At 51.9% G+C, this 27337-nt stretch overlaps 1 protein-coding gene across 6 annotated transcripts; it reads right to left on the reverse strand.

The window, feature by feature from the left end:
- On the reverse strand, positions 1-27337 carry HVCN1 (hydrogen voltage gated channel 1). Of its 6 annotated transcripts, XM_084762736.1 has the most exons (8): positions 27212-27337; positions 26712-26766; positions 25124-25210; positions 21380-21512; positions 6838-7107; positions 3045-3149; positions 2379-2610; positions 1-727 (listed from the first exon to the last, which is right to left on the reverse strand). In XM_084762736.1, exons 4-8 carry the CDS (start codon positions 21398-21400, stop codon positions 531-533), a joined length of 825 nt encoding a protein of 274 aa, XP_084618862.1. In that variant the 5' UTR covers positions 21401-21512; positions 25124-25210; positions 26712-26766; positions 27212-27337; the 3' UTR covers positions 1-530. The 6 variants fall into 6 exon arrangements, with proteins under 6 accessions (XP_084618862.1, XP_084618861.1, XP_084618863.1 ...); XM_084762735.1 differs by lacking the exon at positions 25124-25210; XM_084762737.1 differs by lacking the exons at positions 25124-25210; positions 26712-26766; positions 27212-27337 and adding an exon at positions 22446-22514.

Raw genomic sequence — 27337 nt, forward strand, 5'->3', positions numbered from 1 at the left:
TGCAGTGGCATTAACTGGGATTTACAAGCCCAGCTTCCTTGTTCATTTTTGAGCGACAGTAGAGTCCAGCTTGAAAAAAAGGTGGTTATGATTCCTTTGCTGCAGGAGAAGGGCGTGGACAGGTGGCTCCGGGTCACAGCAAGGAGGCAGCAGCGCCAACGATGTGTCCCCAGTGTCCAGGGAGCGCAAGCCAAGGCAAAGATGGGGACTGGACTTGGCGCCACACAGTTGCTCTCTGGCCACAGCTCAGCTTCTCTAGGGTGAAGCTTCTGGAAGGCTAGTTCACGTCCCCCAGAAGTCCATTCTGTCTCAACAGCTTGCTGAGTCGCTCGATTTCTTGTTCCTGTTGTAAAAGCAGACAAGTGCTGGGTGGTAAACTTCTGAGCCTCATTGCCCCAGGCCGGGGCTGCAGACAGCTAAGAGCCTCAGAGAGTGGCTCTCAGGAAGGGCCCTGGGCAGTGATGGCAGGAACAGGATCCCCAAAGGAGGGACTGGACTGGCTCCAGGACCCGGTGAGTAAGCCAAAAATATCAGGAAGAGGGAGCGACAGGCCATAGGAGGGAAGTCAGCAGTGTGCCAGAGGGGACAGCAGTGGAACCTCTTCCAAGGCTCACCTTCTCAGAGCAGCTGAATTCCAGGTGCTGGATCTTGGTGGCCAGTTGGAGGTTTATCTGCTTTAACCTTAGGACTTGCCGTTCCGAGCGGGTCTTCACCGAGATGATGATGCCTAGTGGGGAGGGGCAGACACAGTGGTGCCACAGCTTCTAGTCTGAAACGTGTTTTACTATTACACTGTGGCAGGGGAGCGCACACGTGCACCACAGAGTGCGTGTGGACCGTCAAAGGACAGCTTGCGGGAGTCAGTTCTTTCCTTTCACCGTTGGGTCCTAGGGCGTGAACTCTGGCTGTCTAGCTTACTGGCAAGTGTCAGCCCCAAGACGTGCATTCTAATTCATACACATACTTAGGGCATGTAGAGAGAAACTGTCACTGGGAAGCCTCAGCAAGGAGGGCAAGATTGCCACTTCCTGAGCTAGGGATTGCGGTTAGGTAGTACCCTGCGGCCCACATGGGTGCAGTCTCTGCAGGCTAGCTCATTCCTGTTCCTGAGGACAGGTGTCCCCAGCAGGAACCCCCATGCTGTAGCACACTTGATTACTTGGCACCTGATCTGGTGACTTGGGATGCCTTACACAGCTCCAGTGACCCCATGGCCAGTCTCAAGAAACACCAGTGCTGTGACGGGTGTGGTGGCGCACACCTTTAATCCCAGCACTCAGGAGGCAGGCAGAGGCAGGTGGATCGCTGTGAGTTTGAGGGCAGCCTGGTCTACACAGAGAAATCCTGTCTCCAAACCAAAAAAGATACACCAGTGCTGTGCCTTGGATACAGACCCAGATAGGCCAGGGAGTGCCACAGACGTACCTGCCCCAGCTTCGGTGTGGGGCGTCCAGCCCTCTTAGCCAAGGCACCCCCTCAGGGAGCCCTTCACTGTGGCTGCACTATGATGCATTCAACTAACTGCATCTGTCTTTTGATAAATTCATTTAAACCCCATATGTTACTGGCCTATCATTTTTGTTTCCGTAAGACACAAAGGAATATTCCTTGTTTCCTTTTCTCCTCTCCCCAAAGCTAAACTTGCTTAGCTGTGGCCACCTGCAGTCCCATAGCCCTAGCAGCCCACTTTACCCGGAGGTCCTGCTGAACTGATTGGGCTGTGGGGCACAAGTGCCAGCCAAAGCTCGCAAGGTCATAGCCCCATCAGAGGACACGCCTACCCCAAACATGAGCCACACGCACTGCCACCCCTCATCCCGGGCTCCCCAAGCCTGGCTGACCATCTAGGTCCCCTGAGCACACCCCAGGCCCTCAGCAGCGGAACTGCTGAGGAGGACAGATCTTAGAAGGTGACAGCCTTGGTTCTGTGCAGGACTGAACAGCTCCAACCACAGCCAGCATGGCCCGGCAGAAGCACTGCTCCTCAGACCCAGGCAGGCGTCACGTGAGCACTTGTATCTGGAGTTGAGCAGAGCAAGAGGTCCCCAGGTGTCGTGAGACATGCTGTGTGCTCCATGTGGGGACCCCCGTGGTCTCTAGGCAGGGGTCCCAAGGGACGCCTTAGCTCCCTTCACTACCTTCTGGTAGCCATGAAGGCATGACCAGAGTGTACAATGACTTGAGCAATCCTAGACTGCAGCTAGAGGTAGCAGCTCGCCACCAGGTAGTACTGTCATACCTTTCTCCAGATTGCCGGGAGGCAGTAGCCACAATACAGCCACCGGGTATGAGATCCCAGACATCTGGGCACTGCACCCATCTCAGTACCCACCACAGTGCCCACACCCCTGCGTAGCCCTGGAGCACAGGGGACGCACCATTGATGATCCGGGCCACCCGCCAGAGCCGCAGGAGGATCAGCAGGCCAAGAGCTTCAAACTGGTGCTTTTTAAACAAGAGGACGAGGTCGAGGACGAATGACACCACCACCACGATGGCATCCAGGATCTCAAACTTGTGGTGGAGGAACTCCAAGCGGAAGACAAAAATTTTAAAGATAATCTCCAACATGAAGAAGACCAGGATGGCAAAGCTCAAGTAGTGGAATATCTGACGGGACAGAGTGAGCAAGAAAACACGGTTATAGGGTGGTCTCTGGCCATACCTGCCTGGGTACCAGAGATGACGCAGGGCTGAGGCTAGCTGTCACCATCACAGACAGGTGTCTTCCCTTTACAGATAATTAAGCAGTGCCAGACGTAAACATCTCTGGCCAGGCCTGGCTGTCATCCCATGGGAAGCTGAGACAGGAGGATTGAAAGTTGAAGGTCACTGCTACATAACAAGACCCTGTCTTAAAATGTATATATGGTACAGTCCCAACACTTAGGAAGTGGAAAGATAAACTAGTTTAAAGCCTTCTTGGGCTGCAGAGACACTCAACTAAAACGTAAGGATGGCCTATGCCTGCAGCTCAGTCCTGAGTGCTTCCGTAGCATACACGCTGGCTTCCTGCATCACGTGCGCCTGGGCCCTGTGCGTACCTTTTCTGCATAGTCGTTCTCATCCGGCTTGATGATCCTCAAGTCCAGAAGGAGCTCAGCAAGCACCAGGAGGGCGTCCAGGATGACCAGGCAGATAATGACCACCTGGTGGGGAAGAGCAAGAGGATGGAGACTGGGGTGGGGCCACTCTCCTACTCCCTGCCCGGTGGTCACCCAGTCTGTTTCTCTGGTACCAGCTCTGAAAGCAATCGCCACTCCAAAAGGCAAATATGTTTTACTTTCTATTTCTGTGGTCACTGTTGCTGGGGTACACACAGAACAGATGCTCAGTAAGTTATTTGACATACCCCAGCCTAGGGACTCTCAGTTCCAGAAGGGATCCCCCAACACCAAAGGCTGCCTGTCCTCAGGGAGTGTGGTGGCAGGGGGTGAAGCATGCTAATCCCAGAGTGTGAAGTGTCCACCCTGCATGCTGGGGTGGGGGTGGGGGGGGCAAGAGGAAGAAGGCAGAGCTTCCTGGAGAGTGGGAAGATAGGGGTGGGTTGTGACCCGTTGGGTGGAGTGCACTGGTACTGCTGATGGCAGTGGGGACATCCAGGTGACAGACTGGGGTGGAGGTGTTACAGTTTTTGCCTTTATGTGTTCCTGTGGGTGCACATGCCTGGAGGCCAGAGGACGTCTTCAGATACCCTTCCCTAGGCGTCCCCACCTTGGCTGTTTTTCTTTCTTGTTGAGACAGGATTTCACTATGTAGCCTTGGGGGGCCTCAAACTCACAGAGATCTGACTGCCTATGCCTCCCGAGTGCTGGTCTGATATTATGTTTTGAGACTGAATGTCACAATGGCCTGGGCCCACTAGACTGACCAGCCAGTGAGCCCAGGACTCCTGTCTCTCCTCAGGGCTACAACAGCAGGGAGGGTCTTCCATCTCTCTCCTTCCTCTCTCTCTCTCTCTCTCTCTCTCTCTCTCTCTCTCTCTCTCTCTCTCTCTCTCTCTCTGTTTATTATGTATACAGTGTTTTGCCTGCATGTGTGCCTGCCTACCACCATGTGGTTGCTGGGAATTGAACTCAGAACCTTTGGAAGAACAGCCAGTGCTCTTAACCTCTGAGCTACCTCTCCAGCCACTTTGTTTCCTTTTAAAGCCTGGGTTCTAGGCCCCAGAACTCGGGGTCCTCTTACTTGTACAGGAAGTACTTTGCTGTCAGAACTATTTTCCCAGCCTGGATTTTGTTTTTGTGTTTAATTCTTGGTTAATTTGTAATCAGAAGGATCAGCAAAGTCACATGATCTAAAACCAAAGCATAAGCATATTGAAAATGGGCTCACCACCCAGCTACTTAAAGGCACGCAACATGGATCTGTCCTACTATGTGGATGAGCTGTGACCCTCGGGCCACATGATGGTCCCTAGGACACAGGTAAGATGCAGACTGAGGGGTTCTAACAGGCAGGATGGGCAGTGACAGTACTCTGACCTGGCTAGTGGTGAACTCGGCACTAGGCACCACACACCACAGAAGTAGTCAATGGCCGCCCTTGATCAAAGCGCCAAACCCATCTCAGGTCTGCCTTCCCTGGAGGCCGGCTCATCCGTGTCTTCCCTTGATTATGCCATCTCCAGTGACAGCACACTCTTGTCACTATGTCTGGAAGATTCTAGCAACAGAGAGCAAGACTCTTGAACTCCTCCTCCCATCCATTTGGCTTCCATCCAAGGTCCTCAGCCAATCTGGTCATGTCACCCTCACACAGCCTGCCCACAGCGGCGCCTGCCTCATTGAGCAAGCTTGCTGCTTTCTCCCCAGGAACCTTGCACCCGCTCTCTACTTCCCTACTCAGCGACCACAGTCTCCTTCCATACCAGGCCCTCAACCACCTCAGTCCCCTGCCTGAAACATGACCTTCTACCCCTGGGCTTACTGTGCTCCGCCCAGAGTATCCAGTGACAGTCCTAACTAACTACCTCTTGATTCCTAATTTCTGTCTTCGAGGGACATCTAGCCATTCTAAGCAGCATTTGTCACATCCAGCTTGCTGCCATCTACAATAGGTGGATCACTGGTCTCCTCAGAGGATAAATAGGTTTGTGAGAGTCAGGCCCAAGACCAGCAGGCAGAGTTGGAGCGGGGAGGAGTCCCTTGCAGAGGGGGTGGGGTGGGGCTCCCTTTGCAGCTGGAAGGAAGCTGGCTCCCTCCATTTGCTCTGAAATTGCAGGTTTGGGATTTCAACCCCAACAACATAATACCATGTTTCCTGCTGCAGCCGCAGAGGGGCTGGCAAGATGCAAGGGACGCTGGGTTGTTGGCTTGCTTTAAGTGGGAGAAAAGACATTTCCCCCCTGAGACCAGTGGTAAAACCTCAGCTGCTTCTAGAAGGGACCTGGGCTCTGGTGCTCAGATTGGCATTCCCAAAGTGCCTCCCTGTGGCAGGAGACCCACGAGGAGCTGTGACTGTCCCTATGCCCTCGTTCTCTGGCATCCTCCTAGGACAGCCATGCTACTAGACACCTCAGAGCAGAGGCAGGGGCCTGCCTACCCTTGCTCACAGGGCTGGAGAGATGGCTCAGTAGTTAATGCTTACTGCTCTTGCAGAGGACCTAGGTTCAGTTCTTAGAACCCCCAGCAGGTGACTTACAACCACCTGGAACTCCAGCTCCAGGGGACCGGACACCCCTGGCCTCTGAGGGCTCTAGCATACAACCGGTGGGTACACACATACACATACATAAATCTTTTTGAACAACTGCCCTTTGCAGTGTTGGAGCAGATGGCCTCCATAGGCTGAGCTCAGCTCAGCTGTTTCTCTCTGAAGCCAGGAAGTCCCCTTCCTCCCCCTATGGCAGCATCTGGAGAGAGGTGGTGCCAGTGAGAGCCAGGCATGTATGTGGAGCGTGTGTGTGTGTGTGTGTTCCTGCATGCATGCATACATGTTAAAATCATAGACCCATGTTAGTGTCTTCTGTTACTCTCTCCACTTAATTCTTTGAGACAGGATCTCTCAGGGAACCTGGGCCTCACCAATGGTCAGTGAGCCCCAAGGAACCTCCTGTCTCTACCTCCCAGTGCTGGGGTTACTGGCATGTACTGCCATACCCAACATTTCCCCTGGGTGCTGGGGAACCAAACTCAGCATGCTCGCCCAACAAGCACTTCAGCCATCTCCCCAGCCCCACGTGTCCTCGCCACCGCTCCATAAAGAAGGGTCTGAGGGCCCGGCCCATGGTGATGAGCTTGCAGAGCAGGGAGCCCTCCGTGGCCTTGTCGCGAAGCAGCCACTGTGGAATGACTGCTTCTCTCATAGTGTACTTTGAGTATTCACACAGGCAGGGTTCTCACAGTGTGAAAATAACCAGTGTAAAGTAACTGTTCAGAGTTGGCAGCGGGTAGTCACAGAGCTGTGCAGCTGCCACCACTGTCTGGCTCTAGTGAATTTCCACCACCCCAAAAGGAAATCCCATCTTTTACAAGCATCCACCCCCTTCCTCTTCCCCTCCCTCCCTCAGCCTCCCATCTGTCTACCCGGCTGTGCTGTGCACGTTCTGGACAGTTTAGTTCCCAAGTATCACACACAGCTGGGACCTTCCCTGTCTGGCCTGTCCCTCAGGTCACGTTTTCAAAGCTGCAGCCTGTGTCCACATGCTCTCCTATGTCACGCCCAAGTCATACTCCCTGGAGGAATGGGCCAGTGAGTGACCTTTAACCTTTCTTATCTCCCCTCCCCCCACTGCTAATACAGGTCAGACCACGGAACATGGCACATGGTAGGTGCTCGGGTGGCAGGGGCAGAGGGGGTTCCCACCTTGCAGACCTGACAACCTTACTCTCTTACCTGAAACCTGTGGGAACTGAAGAGCTTCCTCAGCCTGCTCCTGAAGTCCAGGGGTGGCCTGGGTGTCTGGACAGAGCCAGCCTCAGCATCAGGGGAGGCACTGCCCTCCCCCTCAGCTGGTGTGGGGGCTTGCTCTTCCTCCTCTTCCTCATTCTCCCATTTCTTGTAGTTGACGTTCCACGTGTGGTAGTCGTCCCCAACCACGGTGAAGTGCTTCAGGAACCTGCTCATCCTCTTGGTGGAAGCCACCTTGGGTCTGCGAGTGACGGCCTAGAGCAGGGCGGGGTGAAGGGGGGGGAACAAGCACTTGAGTTCCCTGTAGCTGTGACGGGGAGCAGAACCCTAGAGCACCCTAGTCTGGATTTAAAAAGGTGGGGTTTTTAGGGGCACTCATTTTTGGAACCTAGTATCTCTGTACATGAGGCAACAGGAAACCCCAGTGCCACCGGACATGTCCCTGTGGTCTGGTGGGCAGTCACCTGCTGTACTACAGCCCAGTCTCAACATAAGGCCCATGTGAAAATACTGGCAGAGCTGTGCACTTTCAGAGAAATTGAGAGCTGGTGAGGGCAGAGGAGGAAGCATCCGAAAGTAAAAGTACAGTTTCACCGAGAACTCACAGAAGCCAAAAGTCGTCTTCACAGACCAGTTCTAGACTCACAGGCAGAAAAGGGAGTTTTTCCCTGTATATCTAGCATAGTGGCACACTCCTGTCATGCCAGTGTGTAAGAAGTGAAGGCAAGGAGCAGGAGGGCTTCAAGGCCAGCCTGGGCTACATAGTATGACCCTACCCAAAAAGGCAATAAGGGCTATCCCACTGTGCATCAGCCTGCTTGTTTAACCTGCCTTTCAAAGAACGAGGTAGCAACTAACTTGCTCTGGACTGCCCGTGTAATCAACTTTTACAACCCGGGCTAACACATGGCTCTGATCTAAGTCAGGTTCTCTTCCGTGCTCCTGACCCAGAACGATGCATTTGCTGAAAGCAGCAAATATGGAGGTTAAAAGCAATCTAAAATAAATATTCATGGATATTGGCTGATAAACAGTGAAATCTGCAAGTTCAAGGCCAGCCTGGTCTACAGAGCAAGTCCAAGACAGTCAAGACTACACAGAGAAACCATGTCTCAAAGAAAAAAAAAATTTGCAAACTGTTGTCGTCTGGGTCAGTTGGGATCAATTCAAGGCAATGACATAATCCTCATAAAATTCTGGATAAGATTCTTATAAGGTGTCCCATCCCTTCCCATTAATCACTAGCATGTATAATCCATGCAGGCAATTCTTGAAGGTTCTGCATTAGGACTCTGTTCTGAACAGGACCCATAAAGAGCTCACATACAGTGAGGCCGTGGCATGCCTTTGAAGCTCCCCAGTGCTTCTCCGCACTCAGTCCCTTCCTGTCGGGCTTGCAGGGAGGCGTCTCCAAGCTCACCTCTTCTGAGAGGCTCAGCCTCATCCTATACCCCCCACCCAATTTCTCCCTCCCCCCTGGCTTCTGTGTCTTAGTGGCATCAGCACAGTCACAGTGCTAGAAATTAGTATGAGATGAGAAAGAAGCCCCTCCCCCCCCCCCCCCCAGGGCTTCCGGGCTGCTTCTCCTGCCAACTGCGCCTGGAGAAACTTCAACTCAGCCTACAGAACAGGACTCACCTGCAGGTGCTTTCCTGAAGACACTCCAAACAAGGGTGCTAAGAATGCAAAGTTCACTTTTACTTTTAGCATATCGACACTCTTCACTTGACCCGAAATCTGTGCTGAACCTCAAAAATCTCCTTGTGATTTCTTCCTTCTTTTTTTTCCTTTTGTCCTGGCTTTACATTATGATGTCAAGGGCCCAGTAGACACCCAGTAGGTACAGAAGCTTGATTCACAAGCCCAATAACCTGAGTTTGGGGCCTCAGAACTCAGATTTAAAAAGCCAAATCCAGTGACACACATCTGTAATCCTAGCACCCCAGAGGGAGAGAGGGAGGCACAGCTGCCTGCAGTCACTGCAGCCAGTGACCCTGGAGTGGCAGCCCAGGAGGAAACGAGAGACTCTGCCTCAAAACAGGTGGGAAGTGAGAACTGATTCCCAAATGTTGTCATCTGCCCTCTACACACACATGCTGACACACACATCACACACACACACAAATGCACCACCTTACAGTTCGATTTACAAAAGGGAATTCTTTGGGTTTTTTGGTTGGTTGGTTGGTTTTTTGAGACAGGGTCTTGGCTGTCCTGGAACCCACCTGCCTCTGTCTCCTGAGTGCTGGGATTAAAGGTGTGTGCCACCACCTACTCTCAAAAGGGAATACTTTTTTGTTTTGTTTTGTTTTGTTGAGACAGGGTTTCTCTGTGTAGTTTTGGCTGTCCTGGACTGGGCCCTTGAACTCATAAGATCTGCCTGCCTCTGCCTCCGAGTGCTGGGGTTAAAGGCATCTACCACCATACCTGACTCAAAAGGGAATTCTTTAAGAAAATAAGTAAACCAGAATGTGTATTTTTATTTAACCTTTAAAGTTTATTTAAAACTTATAAACTAGCCAGGCCATGGTGGTGCACACCTGTAATCTCAGCACTCTGGAGGCAGAGGCAGAGGCAGAGGCAGAGGCAGGCAGATCTCTGTGAGTTTGAGGCCAGCCTGATCTACAGAGTGTGTTCAGGACAGCCAAGGCTACTCACAGAGAAACACTGCCTCAAAAAAAAACCAAAACCAAAAAACCCAACAACATCAAACAACCCAAAAACTTACAGATTACAGCCTTCTAGGACCGTCCCTTAGAAAGCTGAAGGATTTTATAAATATCCATTGTAGACACCTGTGTATGACTGACTCCCTTGAGGGGCCAACGTTCATGTCTTGAGATTGTCTTTCTCCTCTGCATGTCTGCCTGCCTGCCTGTCTGCCTGAATACTTAATGAACTCACGGTCTCTGCTTTGCTCTGGCTCACTCTGCAAAGTCTCCTAGACATGGTCTCTGGCTCTGCCTGAGGGGAGGTGCCTGGGTAGGGTGGGGGGTGCCTGGGTAGGGTAAGGTGAGCTGTTTGCTGCTGCTGCTGACATGGTCATGTCACAGCCGCTTGGCTGCCTGTCCCATTGGGCTCTCAGCTCCATGAGAAGTAGGCTTTTGCCATCTTGTACATTGCAAGTTCAGTACCTTGAACAGTGCCCCACACACTGCACACTCTCCACACTCCTTTTTCTTTCTTTCTTTCTTTTTTTTTTTTTTTTTTTTTTGGTTAGGTTGCTGAGTGAACACAGGAAAGTGGCCAGAGGGCCAGAGAGGCAGCTCAGCACTGAAGAACATTTCCTGCCCTTCCAGAGGCCCTGAGTTTAGATCCAAGCATCTATGTGAGATGGCTTAAAACTGCCTATAACTCCAGCTCTTGGAAGATCTGATGCCTCTTCTGGGATCTCCTGGTTCCCACACATCACACAAACACACACACACACACACACACACACACAAATAAAATAATAAATAATAAAAATAAAAACTAAACAAAACAAAACATAATTTATATTAATAATATAATTATAATATACTTTAACAATAAAACAAAAATAAATAATAAAACAAATAAAATAATAAAATAAAAATAATAAAAAATTTTCAACGTGGCCATAACTGTGAGGTGTATGTATGTGTGCTCACACACATGTACACACACACAGGTATGCACAGGCCAGAGGGGGCATCAACTGTTATGCGCCATCAGTCTCCACCTTATTCCTTGGAGGCAGAGTCTCTCACAAGCCAGAGTTAGGCTGGCAGACAGCAAGCCTTTTATCCTCCTGTCTCAGCCTCCACCAGCCCTGGCATTACACGTCTCCATGGCCACACTCTGCTTCTATATGGGGTCTCAAACTCAAGCCCTCATGTTTGTCTCACTGAGCCATCTCCCCAGGCCACAGCCAGATCTTTAGACATCTGTTTAGTACAGCAAGGTGAAGACCCAGAGGGTTCTATGTTTACCCAGTAGGCCTAAGGCCCTGGGTTCTATGTCTGTTGTGGAAAGGGAAGTAGAAGCTTGGGAAATGGCCAGGTATGCTAGCACACACCTTTGATTTCAAAAGGCTGAGGCAGGTGGATCTCTGTGAGTTCCAGATCATTTGGAGCTATATAATAAGACCCTATCTGTCTGAAAGGCAAACCAATGAAGCTGGAGAAATGGCTTAGTGGCCAAGAGTGAATGCTGCTCTCAAAGAGGACCTGAGTTCAGTTTCCAGCACCCTCATGGCAACACAACCATCATGTAACTCCAGCTTCAGGGGATCCATCGCCCTCTGCTGGCCTCCATAGACACCTGCACTCACAAACACATACCCACACACAGACACATGCATATACATGTAATTAAAAATAAAGCCTTGGGGCTAGCGAGACGACTCAGTGGCTAAGAGCACTGACTACTCTTCTTTCTCTGTGTAGCCTTGGCTGTCCTAGACTCACTTTGTAGACCAGGCTGGCCTCAAACTCACAGAGATCCACCTGCCTCTGCCTCCCGAGTGCTAGGATTAAAGGCGTGTGCCATCACTGACTGGCCAGACCAATGATTAGGAATTTTATGTGGAAAATGTTGTTTGGGGATGTTTTGAGAGGCCAGGGCATAACACGTGAAGGATGGGATTCTGATTCCTCGAGTAACTGCTGCCGCCCTTCCCTCCTCCATGGCCAGGAAATCAAATAAACACACACACAGGCCTGGAGAGATGGCTCAGAGGTTAAGAGCACTGCCTGATCTCCCAAAGGTCCTGAGTTCAATTCCCAGCAGCCACATGGTGGCTCACAACCATCTATAATGAGATCTGGTACCCTCTTCTGGTGCCCTCTTCTGGTATGAAGATGTAGCTGCAGTCAAAACACCGTATACTTAATAAATCTTTAGACATACACACATATACACACACACACACACACACACACACACACACACACACACACACACACACACACAGAGCTCCTAAGAAAGGAATGGTGGCCCACAGCCCCCTGAATCTCTGCCTGCAGGAACTTTGTAGATGAAGAAATGAAGGAAATGAAGTCTGGCACTCAGGGAGACTGGTGGGAGACTGCCGCTCCCTCCCTTCCTCAGGAATCTCAGGGCTGGGAGACAGAGACACAAAGATGCACTTTTGCCGGACCCCAAATGTCACGGACCAGCAGATGCTGTGAGGCCAATTATAACAGACAGCTCTCAGAGAGCCACATGAGGGACAGAAGAGCTGCAGAGACTCTGCGAGGCTGAGCGAGGGTGGCCTTTCCCACAGCCAGAGAGGTCTTCACAGCCCCAAGGCTTCGGTGGAAATGCCAGAAAAGCAACAGACTAACTTCATCCCAGCATACAATCCCGGGCCACCAGATGGCTCAGCTGGTAGAGGCACTTGCCGCCAAACCTGAAGACCCCAGTTCAGTCCTCATGACCCACATGATAGAAGGTGAGAAATGACACCCACAAGGTGTCCCACACCTCTGACCATCCCACATGTGCTGTGGCATGTGCGTGTTCCTTCACCTACAAATAAGTAAACGTAAAGCAGAAAAGAAAATACACAGTTACAGCTAAAGAAAGAAATCAGCTGGCTTAGTGGTTAAGAACACTGGCTGCTCTCCCAGAGGTCCTGAGTTCAATTCCCAGCACCCACATGGCACCTCACAACTGCCTATAATTCCAGCTCCAGGAGATTTGGCACTCTCACACAGACATACATGTAGGCAAAACACATGCACGTGAAATAAAAATAAATAACTAATAATAAAAAGAAATTAGCTGACTCCCATTTAAATGAATGGCCTATTGAACAAAGCTCAGTACCTGGTCAGGAAAGACAGCGGCATTGCTGAGCAGCCCAGGCTCCATAGTGGCCAGCATACGACAGAAATGACTCCACAGAAAGATGCAGGAAAACTTGGCCAGTGTGTACTCAAAACTCAAAGTGGAGACACATAACGGAACTGGCCGCCAAATTGACTGTAACATGTAAGTTCAGTGATGGCATGGAAGCAGGGACTGGTAGCACAGGCACTTGGGAATCTGGGACAGAAGGACTGAAAAATCAAGGTGGGCGGTGGTGGCGCACACTTAATTTCAGCACTCAGGAGGCAGAGGCAGGCAGATCTCTGAGTTCAAGGCCAGCCTGGTCTACAGAGTGAGTTCTAGGACCAACCTAGGCTACATAGTAACACATTATCTCAAAAAAGTGAGAAAGAGGCTGAGCATTATAGGTCAGGGGAAGAGCACTTGCTTTGTGTGAGTGAGGCCCTAGATGTGATCTCCAGCACTATAAAAATGAAGACAGGTTCACAAGGAAAGAATCTCCACAGAGAAATAACTGATAAACAGCTCTACGGCTACTACTATAAAGGAAGGAAAAATCAGTGGAGAGGCTTAAGAGCCAGTATGGTACTGAATGCCTATAACAAGGCACTTAGGAGGTAAAGGCAGGAAGATCAGGAGTTCAAGGCCAGCCTTGGCTACATAGCATGTTCAAAGCCAGCTTCAGCTCTACAAGACCAGAAAATACTAATGGGAGGCTGGCGAGACGGCTCAGTGCGTAAGGCCTGCTTCTCATGGAGCTACACACGGTATCACATGTTGATCACGCCGGCATTCCCGCACCAAGGGAAGGTATGACCTGACACTGCCGGGGAGCTCGTGAGCCTGCTAGCCTGGTGTGCCCAACGAGCGGCAGGAGACCCTGTATCAAGGAAGGAGGCGGAAGATTACCTTCTGACCTCCACCCGCCCACTGGAGTGTGATGCACCTGCACTCACACACATGCACATGATCACACACATGCAAAGAATTACATACAAAAATTACCAGTTGAGGGGCTGGAGAGATGGCTCAGAGGTTAATAGCACTGTCTATTCTTTCAAAGGTCCTGAGTTCAATTCCCAGCCACCACATAGTGGCTCACAACCATCTGTAATGCCTGCTGGGCCCTCTTCTGGTGTGCAGACACATATGCAGGCAGAGTACTGTATAAATAATAAATAAATCTTTTTTTTTTTAAATTACCAGTTGGCAGAAAGGAAACAGAGCAAGCAGAGCCTCAGGAACACTAACAAGTAGTCTAACACGGGCACAGCCAAAGTTCCAAGAGATGACAGGGAGAGTAAAAAAGAGATGGCCTAATGAGTAAAGACGCTCGTTGCCAAGTCGAATGATCCAGAATTCGATCCCTGAGAGCCACGTGGTAGAAGGAGGGAACCGGCTTCTCTAAGTCCGCCATGTGTACCCCGTGGCACACGCAGACCCAGCACACACACAGGTAAACAGACCATAAAGTAAATAAATAAGGTACATTTTTAAATGGCTGGAAAAAGTATCTACACTTGATTGAAGCATAATAAACTCCAAGCAGGAGGACTGTACAAGGAAACGGGCGAAGGCATGCAGCAGGGTGGATACAGAGCTTGCTCAGTGCAGTCTAGGCCCTGGGTTCCCGCCTCAGCCACACAAGGAGCTTGTGTACTTGGGAGGAGACTGCGGAAGGGGGAGCACCTTGTCCCCTTGTCCGCTGCCCTGCCCTAAGTGGCCTTATGTTTCCGTAGCTCCAGCTTTGGTCAAGAAACACCTCCGCATAGACCCAGCATTTTCTTGCTAAGTGCCAGGGCCCCATTGTCACAGCCGAGGTGAGGCTGAAGGAGTGTGGAGCCTGGAAAGGGGCAGGCGTTGCCTCGCTGCCTCACCGCCTCAGGGGCCACAGACTTTACATTTCTTCAAAAGCTGGGAAGCCGTTCCCTGCCTCCAGAAACAACAACAACAACAACAACAACAAAAAACCCCCCTTAAAACAGTGCTTGGCCTCCTGGGAGCAGCTTCATCCAGAGCCCCAAGCACAGAGGGCAGCCATCTCTCTTGCCCTCACGTGTGCTTCCTGCTCAGCCAGCGTTCTAGTCTAAACATGGCCCAGGAAGGCAACGTGGCCTCCTCTGATCCCTGACTTTTCCATTCTCTACCCAGGCCTGAGTGAGTCTCACCTTGACTGTGTCCCTGCCCTCCTCACCCCTGCAATTGTTCCTTTGTGCTGCTCTCCACCAAAAGGCCAAGGGAAGCATCCAAGACCCTTCATGTGGTGGGCATGGACCTGTGAGGCCCAGCCCCTCTGTTTCCAGCAGCCTGCCTGGGCCTCCACCTCTCACCCTCCCACCCCTGCCCTGGAGCCTCACACTATCCCCCCGCCCCCCCTCCCCAACACACCCCCCCAAAGCCCTCCAGCCTGGTGGCTCCTCTCCTCACCATGACCTTGGTTCATGCTTCCCCATGCATGAGGACTCAGCTGCAATGGCACTTCCTCAGAGTGGCCGGTCCTGGATCCGGAACCAGAGCCAGATCCACTCCCAGCCTCACAGCCTCTGCTTTCGCTCTCCCTCAGAGCCCTCCTCGCGGTACCTAACTGTATGACTCCCTTATGAGTAAGCACCATAAAATAGGGGCTGTGTGGCCTGAGTCCCACCCCTCCCAGGCTGGCCATGAATTCCCCCCGGGAAACATCTCACCCTGCAGGCAAAAGCCACTGAGGCTCGGGCTTTCTACCAAAACCACATATTACAGGAGAGGTGAGCTCTCTCTCTCTCTCTGAAACTTTTTGACCAGTCAAGAAGTGACTTGAGTAATCTGGGATGAAAATACCTGTGGTATCAAGCAGAGCAGAAAAGAAGTCTGGTTTTAAGTCAAGACTGTCACACCAGAAGCAGCAAAGTTCCAGAAAAGGGTTGACCACCAGGGTGGAGGGGTGGGGCTGGGGGCATGTCCTTCAGCTGCCCCGTCACCTCAGCCTCTCACCACACTAGAAAGATGCCGATCCGTGAAACCCACTGAGCACCTGGCCAGGCCAGGCTCTTATGAAGCCTAGTGGCAACTCTGTGTCACCAAAGTGGAAAGTCATTTCTCTCCTCCACTTGGTCCCCTGCAGTTGCAGATTCTGTCAGTGAGTCAGCTGTGTCTTGCTTCCTCCAGTCCACATGCAGGCAGGCTAGCTGTCCTCAAGCATGGCCTTCCCTCCACCCCCCATCACCCCCCACCCCCGCCCTGTACCCTGGAGCCTGTACACTTCAACAACTGAATGACCTTTGACCTTTGACCTGCCATCTGTGTCTCCCAACTTCCTCTACTGTCCTGGCCCAGATTCTACCTCTCATCACTTGGAGGGTGACCCTGCTCACTGCTTCCTGCTGCCACCCTGCAACCATGTGCAGTGTGTGTGTGTGTGTGTGTGCGCGCACAAGTGGAGGCCAGAGGTCAACCTGATGTGTCATTCCTCAGGCACTGTTCCCCATAGGCTTTCTCTGAATTTAGAGTGCACAGCCTAGACTACCTAGACAGTACGTCCCAGCGATCCGCCATCTCCCCCTTCCTCCCAGCCCTGAGATTACAGCATACCCCAACATGCCCAGCTTTCTATGAGGAATCTGGGAGGGAACTCCAGCCCTCATTCGAGCACAGCATGAGCCAGCTCCCAGCTCCACACCCCATGCCCATGCCTTCATTCTTGCATGTATGTGAGCACATGCTCACATGTGCTGTGCATGTGGAGACCCGAGGCTAATGTCTGGAACCATCTTTGATAGTTTTCCCACCTTATTCACTGAGGCAGGCTCTCTCAATCAAACCCAGAGCTCCCAATCGACTAGTCGCACTTACCAGCCAGTTTGTTCCGGGGGAAATCCCTGCCTCTTCCTTCTGAGACTGGGATTATATCCAACACACCCAGCCAGTATTTTTGTTGCTTTTGCGGGGATTTGAACTCAGGGCTTCACACTTGCACAGCAGGCGCTTTCCTGCTAAGCTAGCTCCCCACTCCCACCCCACCCCCCACAGTCCCACCTGTAGGCAGAGGGCTCTACTGCAAACAGAATATGTCTCCACCTATATTGAGAACCGAAAGTACTTAGGAGACTGGCAGCTGCTCTCCTCAAACTGCCTGCCTGCCTGTCCTTCAGTCTTCTGGCCTCTTGGAACTTGGGCTTCCTAAGGGATGTGGCATGCTGCCCCACCCTGCTACAGAAGCAGCCTCCTTCCTTTACACTGCCATCTTCCTATCCTTTTAGCCAGGGGCTTTTGTAAGTGCCCCCAGGTAAGTCCTCCAAGGGACCACTGTCCTCATAAAAAACCGTCTGGGTAGAACTGGGGCACACCTGGGACTCCAGGGCTGAGGCAGGAGGATTGAAAGTTCAAGACAAGAGCCAGTCTCGTAAAACTAAAACTGCTCTGGGTGTGGTCTCTGGTCCTGAACACCTCATGTCCTGTCATGGCTCACTGCTGGAGGAAACAACGGTCCTATGTGACCCCCTGGGAGGAGAGTCTTGCGGGTGGCCAGCTTCCTGCGGTCTCAGGCCAATGCCTTCCCTTTGGCTGTCTTAACCTGGGGTGCGTGTCTGCTTCTTTTTTTTTTTTTTTTTTTTTTTGCAGCCTTGCCAAGAAGGCACTGAATATGGGATGGTGTTGGGGACCCCTGCTGTAGTCCTTTGCTTCAAATATCTTTGGTTTCCCACTACCCTAAATAGTAAAGAACAAGCCCCTCCCCCCACCCCATCAGGGCTCACTGCTCTTCCGGCTTGCAGCTCTGGTCTTACCTGCCTCTCCCTATCTTTCCGTGATGCCTCCATTCAGCCTTTGTACTAGGCAGGTCTGTCTGGCCTCAGGGCCTTTGCATAGGTGGCTTCCTTTGGCCTGGACTATGTAACCTCCTTTCACTCTGTCATCTAGCTTTTCTCTTTTAGGTTCGTCCCAAGTATCCCAGCTCAGGGGTACCGCCCCTCCCCCTTTATACACTCATACACTTCTTTTGCCACCCTCACCCCTGACTGAATACCCCAGGGCTCAGGCTACCCAGGCTCCTGCTCACACTGTACCTTCCACGGCCTGGCAAGACCCCAGACTCCACGCTCCGGGACTGTGCAAGTGAAACACATGTGCAGCAAGTGTGGCCTACCCAGTGAGAGGCAGTGTGTAGTGAGCCTACCTGCCCCGCCCCCCACCCTGGCTCGGTGTTCTGAGGAATGCCTATTTATAAAATCAGGGAAGTCTGTAAATAGGCGTTGAAGTCTTTCCTTCGCTAGGGTGGGGAGGAAGTTTGAGGTTTGCAAAAACAACCCCTGTGCCGGCTGACTGGCTCAGGTGGGGGGGACTAGTGACCCGGGTCCGTCCGGAGCCATGCTGCTCGCCCATCTCACTTTCACCTGGAGGGCCAGAGATGCGCTGGTTAGAGGCTGAACAGGGCCAATGGCTGCCACCAGAATGGGACAGTGGAGCATCCCTACAACATGGGTCCAAATTGGCCTCATTTACTGATGCCCAAAGAAGGAACAGAAGTCACACAGCTAGGGAGAAACAGAGCCGGACTGCAATCCAGGTGGCCCAGTGGAGGGCCCCTTGCCTCCTACATGGCCCACTGAGAACAAGGCCCAAGGCCCCTGAAGTCCCTGCTGGTTACCTTTGGCAGGATCCTTCCCACTGTCTGCCTCGCGGTTCCATTTGTAAAGGGCTAATGGCAGCCCTGCCCAAACAGGCATGGGAAGGGCCCTGTTCCCCTCCCTAGAGGGGAGTGCGAGTTGAATGTGAAGCCGGCCACATCACCTGGTACCACAACCTGAGCTGTTCCACAAAAGCAGAGAAAGAGTGAGCTATCCATCTAGGAAGCTGTGAGCTGTCACCAGGGAACCAGCGTGGGGGGTGGATGCTTCAGCCTTGGGGTTCATTGAGGAAAGCCCTCAGGCCCCTCTCCTTGCTGTTCCCTTCTGGAAAGAGGCAAGGAACAAATGTTAAGGGGACAGACATGTGAAGACAAAGTGGATGTCTCTCTGCCATCCAGTCTGTGTCTCTACCTGAGAGAAACCTCAACACAACTGGCAGAGCACAGGTAACCCACAGTCACCACAACATGTGTGTGGCCCTGAAGACGCCTTGAGCTCGAACGTCAAGGGTAAGTGAACTGGCTCACTGAGGGCTGCGATATGTGTGACTTCACTTTTTTTTTTTTTTTTTGAGACAGGGTTTCTCTGTGTAGCCTTGACTGTCCTAGACTCACTCTGTAGACCAGGCTGGCCTCGAACTCACAGCGATCCGCCTGCCTCTGCCTCCCGAGTGCTGGGATTAAAGGCGTGCGCCACCACGTCCGGCTATGACTTCACTTCTTAAATACACATCCATCCTAGACCCACTATGCGCATCTCCCTCAAGAAGCTAAAACCTGTGCCTTGGGACTACGTCTGTCCTCCGATGTCTGTCTAGTCTGGTTCATCCTGAAACTTGTCTCTATGTCAACGGTCAAGGATGTGGCTTTACTTTATCTGAGTGGAGCGTCCCGACAGAGAAGGAAGCTCTCGAGCTGTGTGTCCCCAGGACCACTGACAGTTCCATGGAGAGGGCCAGCTGTGTGTTGGAACATGGGGGAAACATTCCTACAGTGCTGGGAATGGACCCCTGGGGGCCTCATGCCCACCAGACAAATGTCCACGACTGCGCCACACCCCGGTATCACTCGCCGTGCCATGGTCATGAACTCAGAGCTCCTGAGCACACGATAAGTGCAGCGAGGCTGAGAGCTACAGCTAAGTTCAGTGCCTTCAGAGGAAGTGAGCCCATAGGGTTCCCTACCCCAGACTCTGCACACCTGGTTTCCAAGCCTCGCAGATGGGCCAGGCGCGAGTGTTCATCTGAACTGTGGAATAGGGGAAGCCAGCAGATGGACCATACCCCTGGCTTGTCCCATCCTGGAGTGAGCTACCTTTGACCTAAATGGCAGCTATCCACAGGGACCCTGTTAATGTCACAGACCACTACTAGGTGGAAAACTCATTGCACCTCTGTAGGCTAATGTTATTGCTCCCATTTCCCAAAATGGGAAACTGAGGGGCAGGAAAAGGAAGAAGGAGAAAGAGACTCTAAGGATGTCAGTGTCCAGACAGGTGGCCACGCCTATCTCCACAGCAGTGTTAACTGTCAATCAGGTCTGTGCAGTGATGCACACTCACCCCCTCTCCTGGAACATGCCCGTGTCCTCAAAACCTAGGAGGGTGCTGGGCGGTGGTGGTGGTGCACGCCTTTAATCCCAGCACTCGGGAGGCAGAGGCAGGCAGATCGCTGTGAGTTCGAGGCCAGCCTGGTCTACAAAGCAAGTCCAGGATAGTCAAGGCTACACAGAGAAACCCTGTCTCAAAAACAAAAAACAAACAAACAAACAAACAAAAAACCCAAAACCTAGACAAGCCAGGGGCCAGCAACATGGCTGAGCAGGTAAAGGTGCATGCCACCAAGCCCAATGACCTTAGTTCAATCCCTGGGACCCACAAGTTGTCATCTGCCCTCCACAAATGCACCAAGGTAGGGTACACATGAGAACACACAGATATATATATATAATTACATTAATTTAAATTTTAATTAGATTAATTTAAAAGAAAAAGAAAAATCTAGGCGTGCTGGACAAGTTCGTGGCCCATAAAAGCAAACTATTCAAGCATGGGGCACCAGTCCAGCATGTGCTGTCTGACCAAGAAAGGGTCAGTCGGCCACAGGGGGTCCTGGCCAGCTTGTCAACAGTGGAGATGGCCCCTTTGTGCTGGCAGCATGCCCCACCTGGTTGCACTTCCCCAAAGTCCGTCCTGGCTGGGTTCTGCATTCCAACGTCCGCGTCCCCCTGCTGTCCCCGCACCCTAGTAGAGGCTGGTGAGAAGCCTTCAGCATCTTATAATTTATCCCCACAACTGTCCAGCGCCATTCCAATCCCCAGTCCCACCTGGACTCCCATCCTAGCTGCAGCTGCAGCTGCTGCCTCTAGGGGCGCACCTCTGCTTATATCAGCGCTTATGGTCACTAGCACAACAGCAGGAGCGAGCCAACAGCAACCCGGGGCCAGTGTTCCCGGCACCCGACCCACCTCACTCACCCCTCACTGCCTCATGGACTCCATCTCACTGCAACAAAAGGCTGCGGACAATTTCCTGTCAGACTTCATTCCACTAGTTGTGGGTGGCAGACCCCAGCCTTGCGCGGGGGACAAGGACCTTCCCGCAGAGCCGAGCACTCTCACGATGCAGCGCAGTTGGATGTCGAGGAATCTTTGCCTGCTTTGTCTCCTTGAGCTCAAACTCACCACGTAGGGAGGATGACCTTGAGCCACCGCACCCGGACCCTCCGGCGCTACCTCCCGTGTATTTGGGATTACAGATGTGCCCCGCCACACCCAGCCAGGCTCTGCTGAGTACAGGGTCCTTAAACTAGAAGACGTGGTTTGCATGGTGGACGCTGGCTCCCCTGCCACGCCTACAAGAAATACCCAGAAGATTCTCCTCTCAGACTGGCACAGTGGTGCATATCTGTAATCCCAGCACTCAGGAAGCAGAAGCAGGCGGATCGCTGTGAGTTCAAGGCCAGCCTGGTCTACAAAGGGAGTCCAGGACAGACAGCCAAAGGTATACAGAGGAACCCTGTCTGGAAAACACAAACACACACACACACACACACACACACACACACACACACACACACACACACACACACGAGTCTCCTCTCACAGTCAGAACCTCCAGACACAATATACCTTTTGGTCCTGGGAAGTCATTTCCCTGTTGTCTTAGGATCCAACAATGAGATAACTGGTGGCAGACACGTCTCCCCGCTGCCACTGAGTGTGTGCTTTGCAGTCTGTCCTCACGGGTCAGTTTGAACAGCACCTGAAGAGAAGGTCACAAAGTATTGGAAGGGAACAGTCTGGGGAAACAGTCAAAACAATCACAGATATTAATGAACGCGTGCCTGAGCCTGGATCCCCTTCGGAGCATCTGTGAAAAGCATACAGTAGCACCGAGGCCACCGAGTGGAAACAACCAGCAACCAGCAAGGAGCCACAGAACGGAACGCCGTACAACCTTTAAAAAGCAAGCAAACGAGCAGGGCGTGGTGGCGCACGCCTGTAATCCCAGCACTCTAGAGGCAGAGGCAGGTGGATCTCTGTGAGTTTGAGGCCAGCCTGGTCTACAAAGAGAGTTCCAGGACAGCCAGAGCTACACAGAGAAACTCTGTCTCTAAATAAATAAATAAATAAATAAATAGTGATCGAACACTATCAGCTGCTACAGAGTGGCCCTGAGAACACTAAAGGGGCTGTAGCTAGATTCACAGTTTGCATGCCGAGCCTGGCATGGTGGCGCACGCCTTTAATCCCAGCACTCGGGAGGCAGAGGCAGGTGGATCACTGTGAGCTCAAGGGCCAACCTGGTCTACAAAGTGACCCAGGACAGCCACGGCTAACACAGAGAGACTCTGTCTCGAAAAACCAAAAAAAAAAAAAAAAAAAAAAAAAGATTTTTTTCAAAGTGTGTGTGTGTGTGTGTTATGTGAGGTAGTGTGTAAAATTTGTTTTATTTTTTTAAATGTATGTGTAGTGTGTAGGACTGAGGACATGAGAGCAAGCGCCCTCACAGGCCAGACAGAAGATTCCTGGCACTGGAGTTGTTTCCAGTGGTGGTAAGCTCCTCAGTGTGGAGCTCAGGTCTTTTTCAAGAGTAGCATGCACTTTTTTTTTTTTAAGGTGTGCGTCACCCACCATGCCCAACCAGATGGGCCTTTTTTTAAACCACCAAATGCTACAAACCGAGGACACTCACCATCCCAGGAGACCAACATGAGGCAGAGCGCTGTTGACAGAGGTGCTCTCTACGATGCAGAGTGCTCCCCTGTGGGAATGCCAGTGAGGCTACTGGTGGGCACAGTGGGTGGTTCCCACCCCTGCCTATCTCAGGACTGTACCAAGTAACTCTATACACCGTGCAGTGTGTGTGTGTGTGTGTGTGTGTGAAGTTCTCTCTCTAGACCCGGTGCTCAGCCAGTCAGTGAGACCAGCTGCCAGCGAACCCAGACATCCTATCGTCTCTGCCTCACAGAACTAGGGTTGTGTACAGCCACTGGAAATTTTTACGTAAGTACCAGAGGTCAAACTCAGGCCCTCCCGCTTGCATGCGGAGCACTCCACCACCTGGGCTGTCTTCTCAGCGCCCCTCCCTGAGTTCTTTTCCTAGTTACAAAAATAAAACATGGCCAGGCATAGTGGCACATGCCTTTAATGCCAGCATGCAGGAGGCAGGTGGATCTCTGTTGAGTTCAAGGCCAGCCTGGTTTAAAAAGTGAAGCCAGGCCGGGTGTGGTGGCACATGCCTTTAATCCCAGCACTTGGAAGGCAGAGGCAGGCGGATCGTTGTGAGTTCGAGGCCAGCCTGGTCTACAAAGGGAGTCCAGGACAGCCAAGACTACACAGAGAAACCCTGTCTCAAAATACCAAAATAATAATAATAATAATAATAATAATAATAATAATAATAATAATAATAATAATAAAAAAAGTGAAGCCAGGACAGCTAAGCCTACACAGAGAGATCCTGTCTCAAAAAACCAAAATAAATCAATAAATAAAGATCATCAATTTGATCAAAATATTCAAAGACTCAACCCCTCCCATAACTCAGTCTCCCGTGAGCCCTCTCTCTTCTCCTCTTACGCCCTCCAGCATGGATGACTGTCAGGAGCCTCGGAGTGCAGCTATGTGCACCTACACAGACAGGGGTTGGGCACAACTGCAGGCGAAGGGCCAGCGAGATAGTTTAGCCAGTAGGGGGTCCTTGCCTCCAGGCCTGACAACCTGAGTTTGATTCCCCAGGACCCACATAGTGGAAAGAGAAAATCAACTCTGCCAAGTTGTCCTTTGACCTCCTTGTGCACACTGGGGGGATCACACATGGTGCATACACACACACACAATGCAATTAATTAAACTAATAACCTGCCAATCTACATGTAGATAGAGGAAGCTAAAGAGCCTTGAGATTCCCTTTGTTTTCAAAGCAGAAACAAAACTAACTCACACATAGTCAAACATTGGCTTCACCAGATGAGGACAGAGGCTTTCTTTCACACGCCCACGTCTTTCCCTCAATAAACTAATTCAAACAAATAAAAAATGATTAAAAAAAAAAAACCCACTGCCTGGGCAGCTATGGAGAAACCTCACTATGGCCGGAAAGACGTGACCTAGACAGACACGCAGTAACAGAGTCTTCTGAATGGCGACATTCTGGACCTGCTCACTTCATTCCAGGTAGGATCCCAAAGGACTCCCTAGCACGGACACGGGCAGCAGTGTGTGCAGCACAGTGGGTGCTGTGGCCAGCCTCCAAACACCTGAACGGGAGAAGCTGAAGGCCACGCAAGTTGGGAGGAAGGACACACTAGGGTCCGTGCAGAGGTGGAGAAAGCAGGCTGGTGAGCAACCAGAGGTGTAAGTGTGACCTGAGCCTGTGCTAACTTTGCAAGCAGCGGAGTGGGAGCCGTCTGTGCCTTTCCTCCACACCAGGCGCTGTGCTGGGTCCAGGGAGAGACAAGGGAAGGAAGCCTGGAGATGACACGCTTGAGGACAGCACACAGGGCGGAAGCCTGGTTCTGCCACCTGCCTGGAGGGCAGATGCCAAACAGGGCATGATGGGAAGTCTGGCTCTTTCATGGAGAGAGGCCAGACACCTAAGGAAGTGGCATGGGAGCTTCCTGCTTCAAGAAAATTGTGGGGACAAGTGTCCCAGGAGGAGGAAGGTCCTTTGACAGCAAGCACGTAAGAGGACAGAGTCGGGAGTGAGCAGAGGAGAAGCAGGACAGGAGACTAAAAATAATCATCATGCCGGGCGTGGTGGCGCACGCCTTTAACCCTAGCACTCAGGAGGCAGAGACAGGCGGATCGCTGTGAGTTCGAGGCCAGCCTGGTCTACAAAGCAAGTCTAGGACAGCCAAGGCTATGCAGAAAAAAATCTGCCTCGAAAAACAAAACAAAACAAAAATAAATAATTAAAAAATAATAAATAAATAAATAAATAAAAAGAATAATTGTCAGGGCATGGAGAGATGGCTCAGAGGTCAGGAGCACTGGTTGCTCTTCCAGAGGTCCTGAGTTCAATTCCCAGCAACCACATGGTGGCTCACAATCATGTATAATGTGATCTAATTGCCTGTTCTGGTGTGCAGGTATGCATGGAAGCAGAACGCTGTATACATAATAAATAAATAAATCTTAAAAAAAAAAAAATCTCAGGCCAGGCGTGGTGGCACACGCCTTCAATCCTAGCTCTCGGGAGGCAGAGGCAGGTGGATTTCTGTGAGTTCCAGGCCAGCCTGGTCTATATAGAGAGAAGTCCAGGACACTCAAGGCTACAAGGAGACACCCTGTCTCAGAAAAAAAAAAAAAAAAAAAAAAAGAAGAAGAAGAAGAAAGAAGAAAGAAAATGCCGGGCATGGTAGCACATACCTTTAATCCCAGCGCTTGGGAGGCAGAGGTAGGCCAGCCTGGTCTACACAGCTAGTCCAGGACAGCCAAGGCTAACACAGAAAGACCCTCTCTCAAAAAACAAACAAAACAAAAAACAAAAAAAGAAAGAAAGAAAAGAAAAGAAAAGAAAAAAAAAGGAAATAATTGTCAGGAGTGGGGGTTGCGAGAGATCTAGCAGGGCTCCCAGCTTGTGAGAAACACTGATGAGCTCGGGGACAAGAGTCCTAGCAGGGCCGGGCGTGGTGGCACATGCCTTTAATCCCAGCACTCGGGAGGCAGAGGCAGGCGGATCGATGTGAGTTCGAGGCCAGCCTGATCTACAAAGTGAGTCCAGGACAGCCAAGGCTACACAGAGAAACCCTGTCTCGAAAAACAAAAAAACAAAAAAACAAAAAAAAAAAAAAAAAAGAGTCCTAGCAGGGACATGTTAACAGGGACATGGTGCAAAGGAACAAAGCGGATGGCAGTCTGGACTTGGCCAGCAGCATGACAACACAGTATAGGGCAGAACTTGTGGCTGGCCTAGATGGAGCGGGAGTCATGAAAAGAGGACGGAGACTCTAGCCACAGGCTGGAGTGGCTAGGAAAGGAAGTCTGGGGACACAGTCTGGGCTTCCTCCTCCTACTTGCTAAACCATGGCCAAGGGAAGGCTGTGGGCTGCCCAGCAGCTCTGGGGTTGGGTAAGTGTTGGCCGAGAGATTTTCAAAACCCTGCCTCGACCAGGCTATCTGTCCGGGAGTCCCGGAGGCAGAAGTTGCTGCCCCGGACCTTGGTCTTACTCAAGAAACCTCAAGCTGCTGGTGGGCAGTCAGGAAATACTGCAAAGCTCGGAGAGTCCCCACCGACCTGAGGTGAATGACCAGGACGAAATGTGTTCAGAGGGACAAGGCTGAGTGCAGAGGGACATGGTTCCCAAGTGACTCTGTGCTGGATTGTAGGTGTGTGGGTGTGTGTGCTGCTAGGCCTCCCCCAATCTTCTCCCCAGTCCTGGGAGGCAGGTGCCGTTCAGAATGCCACAGGGCAGAGAACGACACTGAGCCACAAAGCCGGAGACCCAGAGCTAATGTGAGGAGAGAGCCCTGCATCCAATAGCAATAGGTACTGGGTAAATGTGGGAACTTTTGTTTTTCGAGATCATGTTTCTCTGTGTAGCCTTGGCTATCTTAGACTCTCTTTGTAGACCAGGCTGGCCTGGAACTCACAGAAATCCTCCTGCCTCTGCCTCTCAGGTGCTGGGATTAAAGGTGTGTGCCACCACGCCGGGCAAAAATGGGCACCTCTAAAGATGAGAAAGGCGTACTGCCCCTCAGCCTTACTGTATAACCTGCCCCCAACCCACCCACCGTTCTTGTTTTGGGGGCACTCCTGAACAGATGGGTGTTCAAATTGTTGCCAGAAGGCTCTGCTAAATTGGGTTTCTTCTTGCTAGGCTGCACCGGTGAGCAGGCTCCTTCGGGCCTCTTTCTGGGGTGACAGCACCCCCGGTACCCCCTTCCCTCCTGCTGTCTCCCTAGGGTGGTTGTGGGGCTCTGGGACAGGGAAGGGGGCTTAGGGCTTCACACCCACCTGCTGGGACTTCTGGCTGGGCCTCCTTTGCTGTGCAGCCTCCGACTCTCTCCACCTGTGGGAAGGGGACACTTTCACTTCTCTTTGAGCCACACTGTGATGGGTGTTGCAGACCCAGGACCCGCGGATCCAGGTAACACCCACCAGTAGAGGAGCCCCATGTCAGTACCCCATTCCCCAGGGAGGATAGCGGGGTGGGCAGTCACAGTCCAAGAAGCAGCTGCAGCCTCAGTCACTCCCACGGTGCCCGCTACGGCGCCTGGCCAGGTCCCCACCTCCCCGAAAGCCAGGATAGACAAAGGTCCAGCCTAGAAACAGCGAAGTAATCACGAATCACGCGGATGGAGGGTGGCCGAGGCCTCCTTCCTCCCTCCCGGGGCTCAGCGGCAGCCTGGTGTGCTGGGCAGGGAACAGATCGCAGCTGCCCTCAGCTTGAGATGCCACTAAGGCTGGGGAAAAAACGGGGGCGCCCTGGCCTCCCCCAGCCACATCCTCATTACCTGGCTGCATTCGCTGCAATCTGCAATGGGCTCAGCTCGGTTCTCATCCGAGGGCTGAGGCTCAGGCACACCCCTGCTCTGCAGAGTCCAAGGGGGCGGTCCCATGTCCTTGAGGGGTGTGGCGTA

Source organism: Acomys minous, assembly GCF_964271855.1.
Source record: "Acomys minous genome assembly, chromosome: 16".
NCBI classification, from domain to species: Eukaryota; Metazoa; Chordata; class Mammalia; order Rodentia; family Muridae; genus Acomys; species Acomys minous.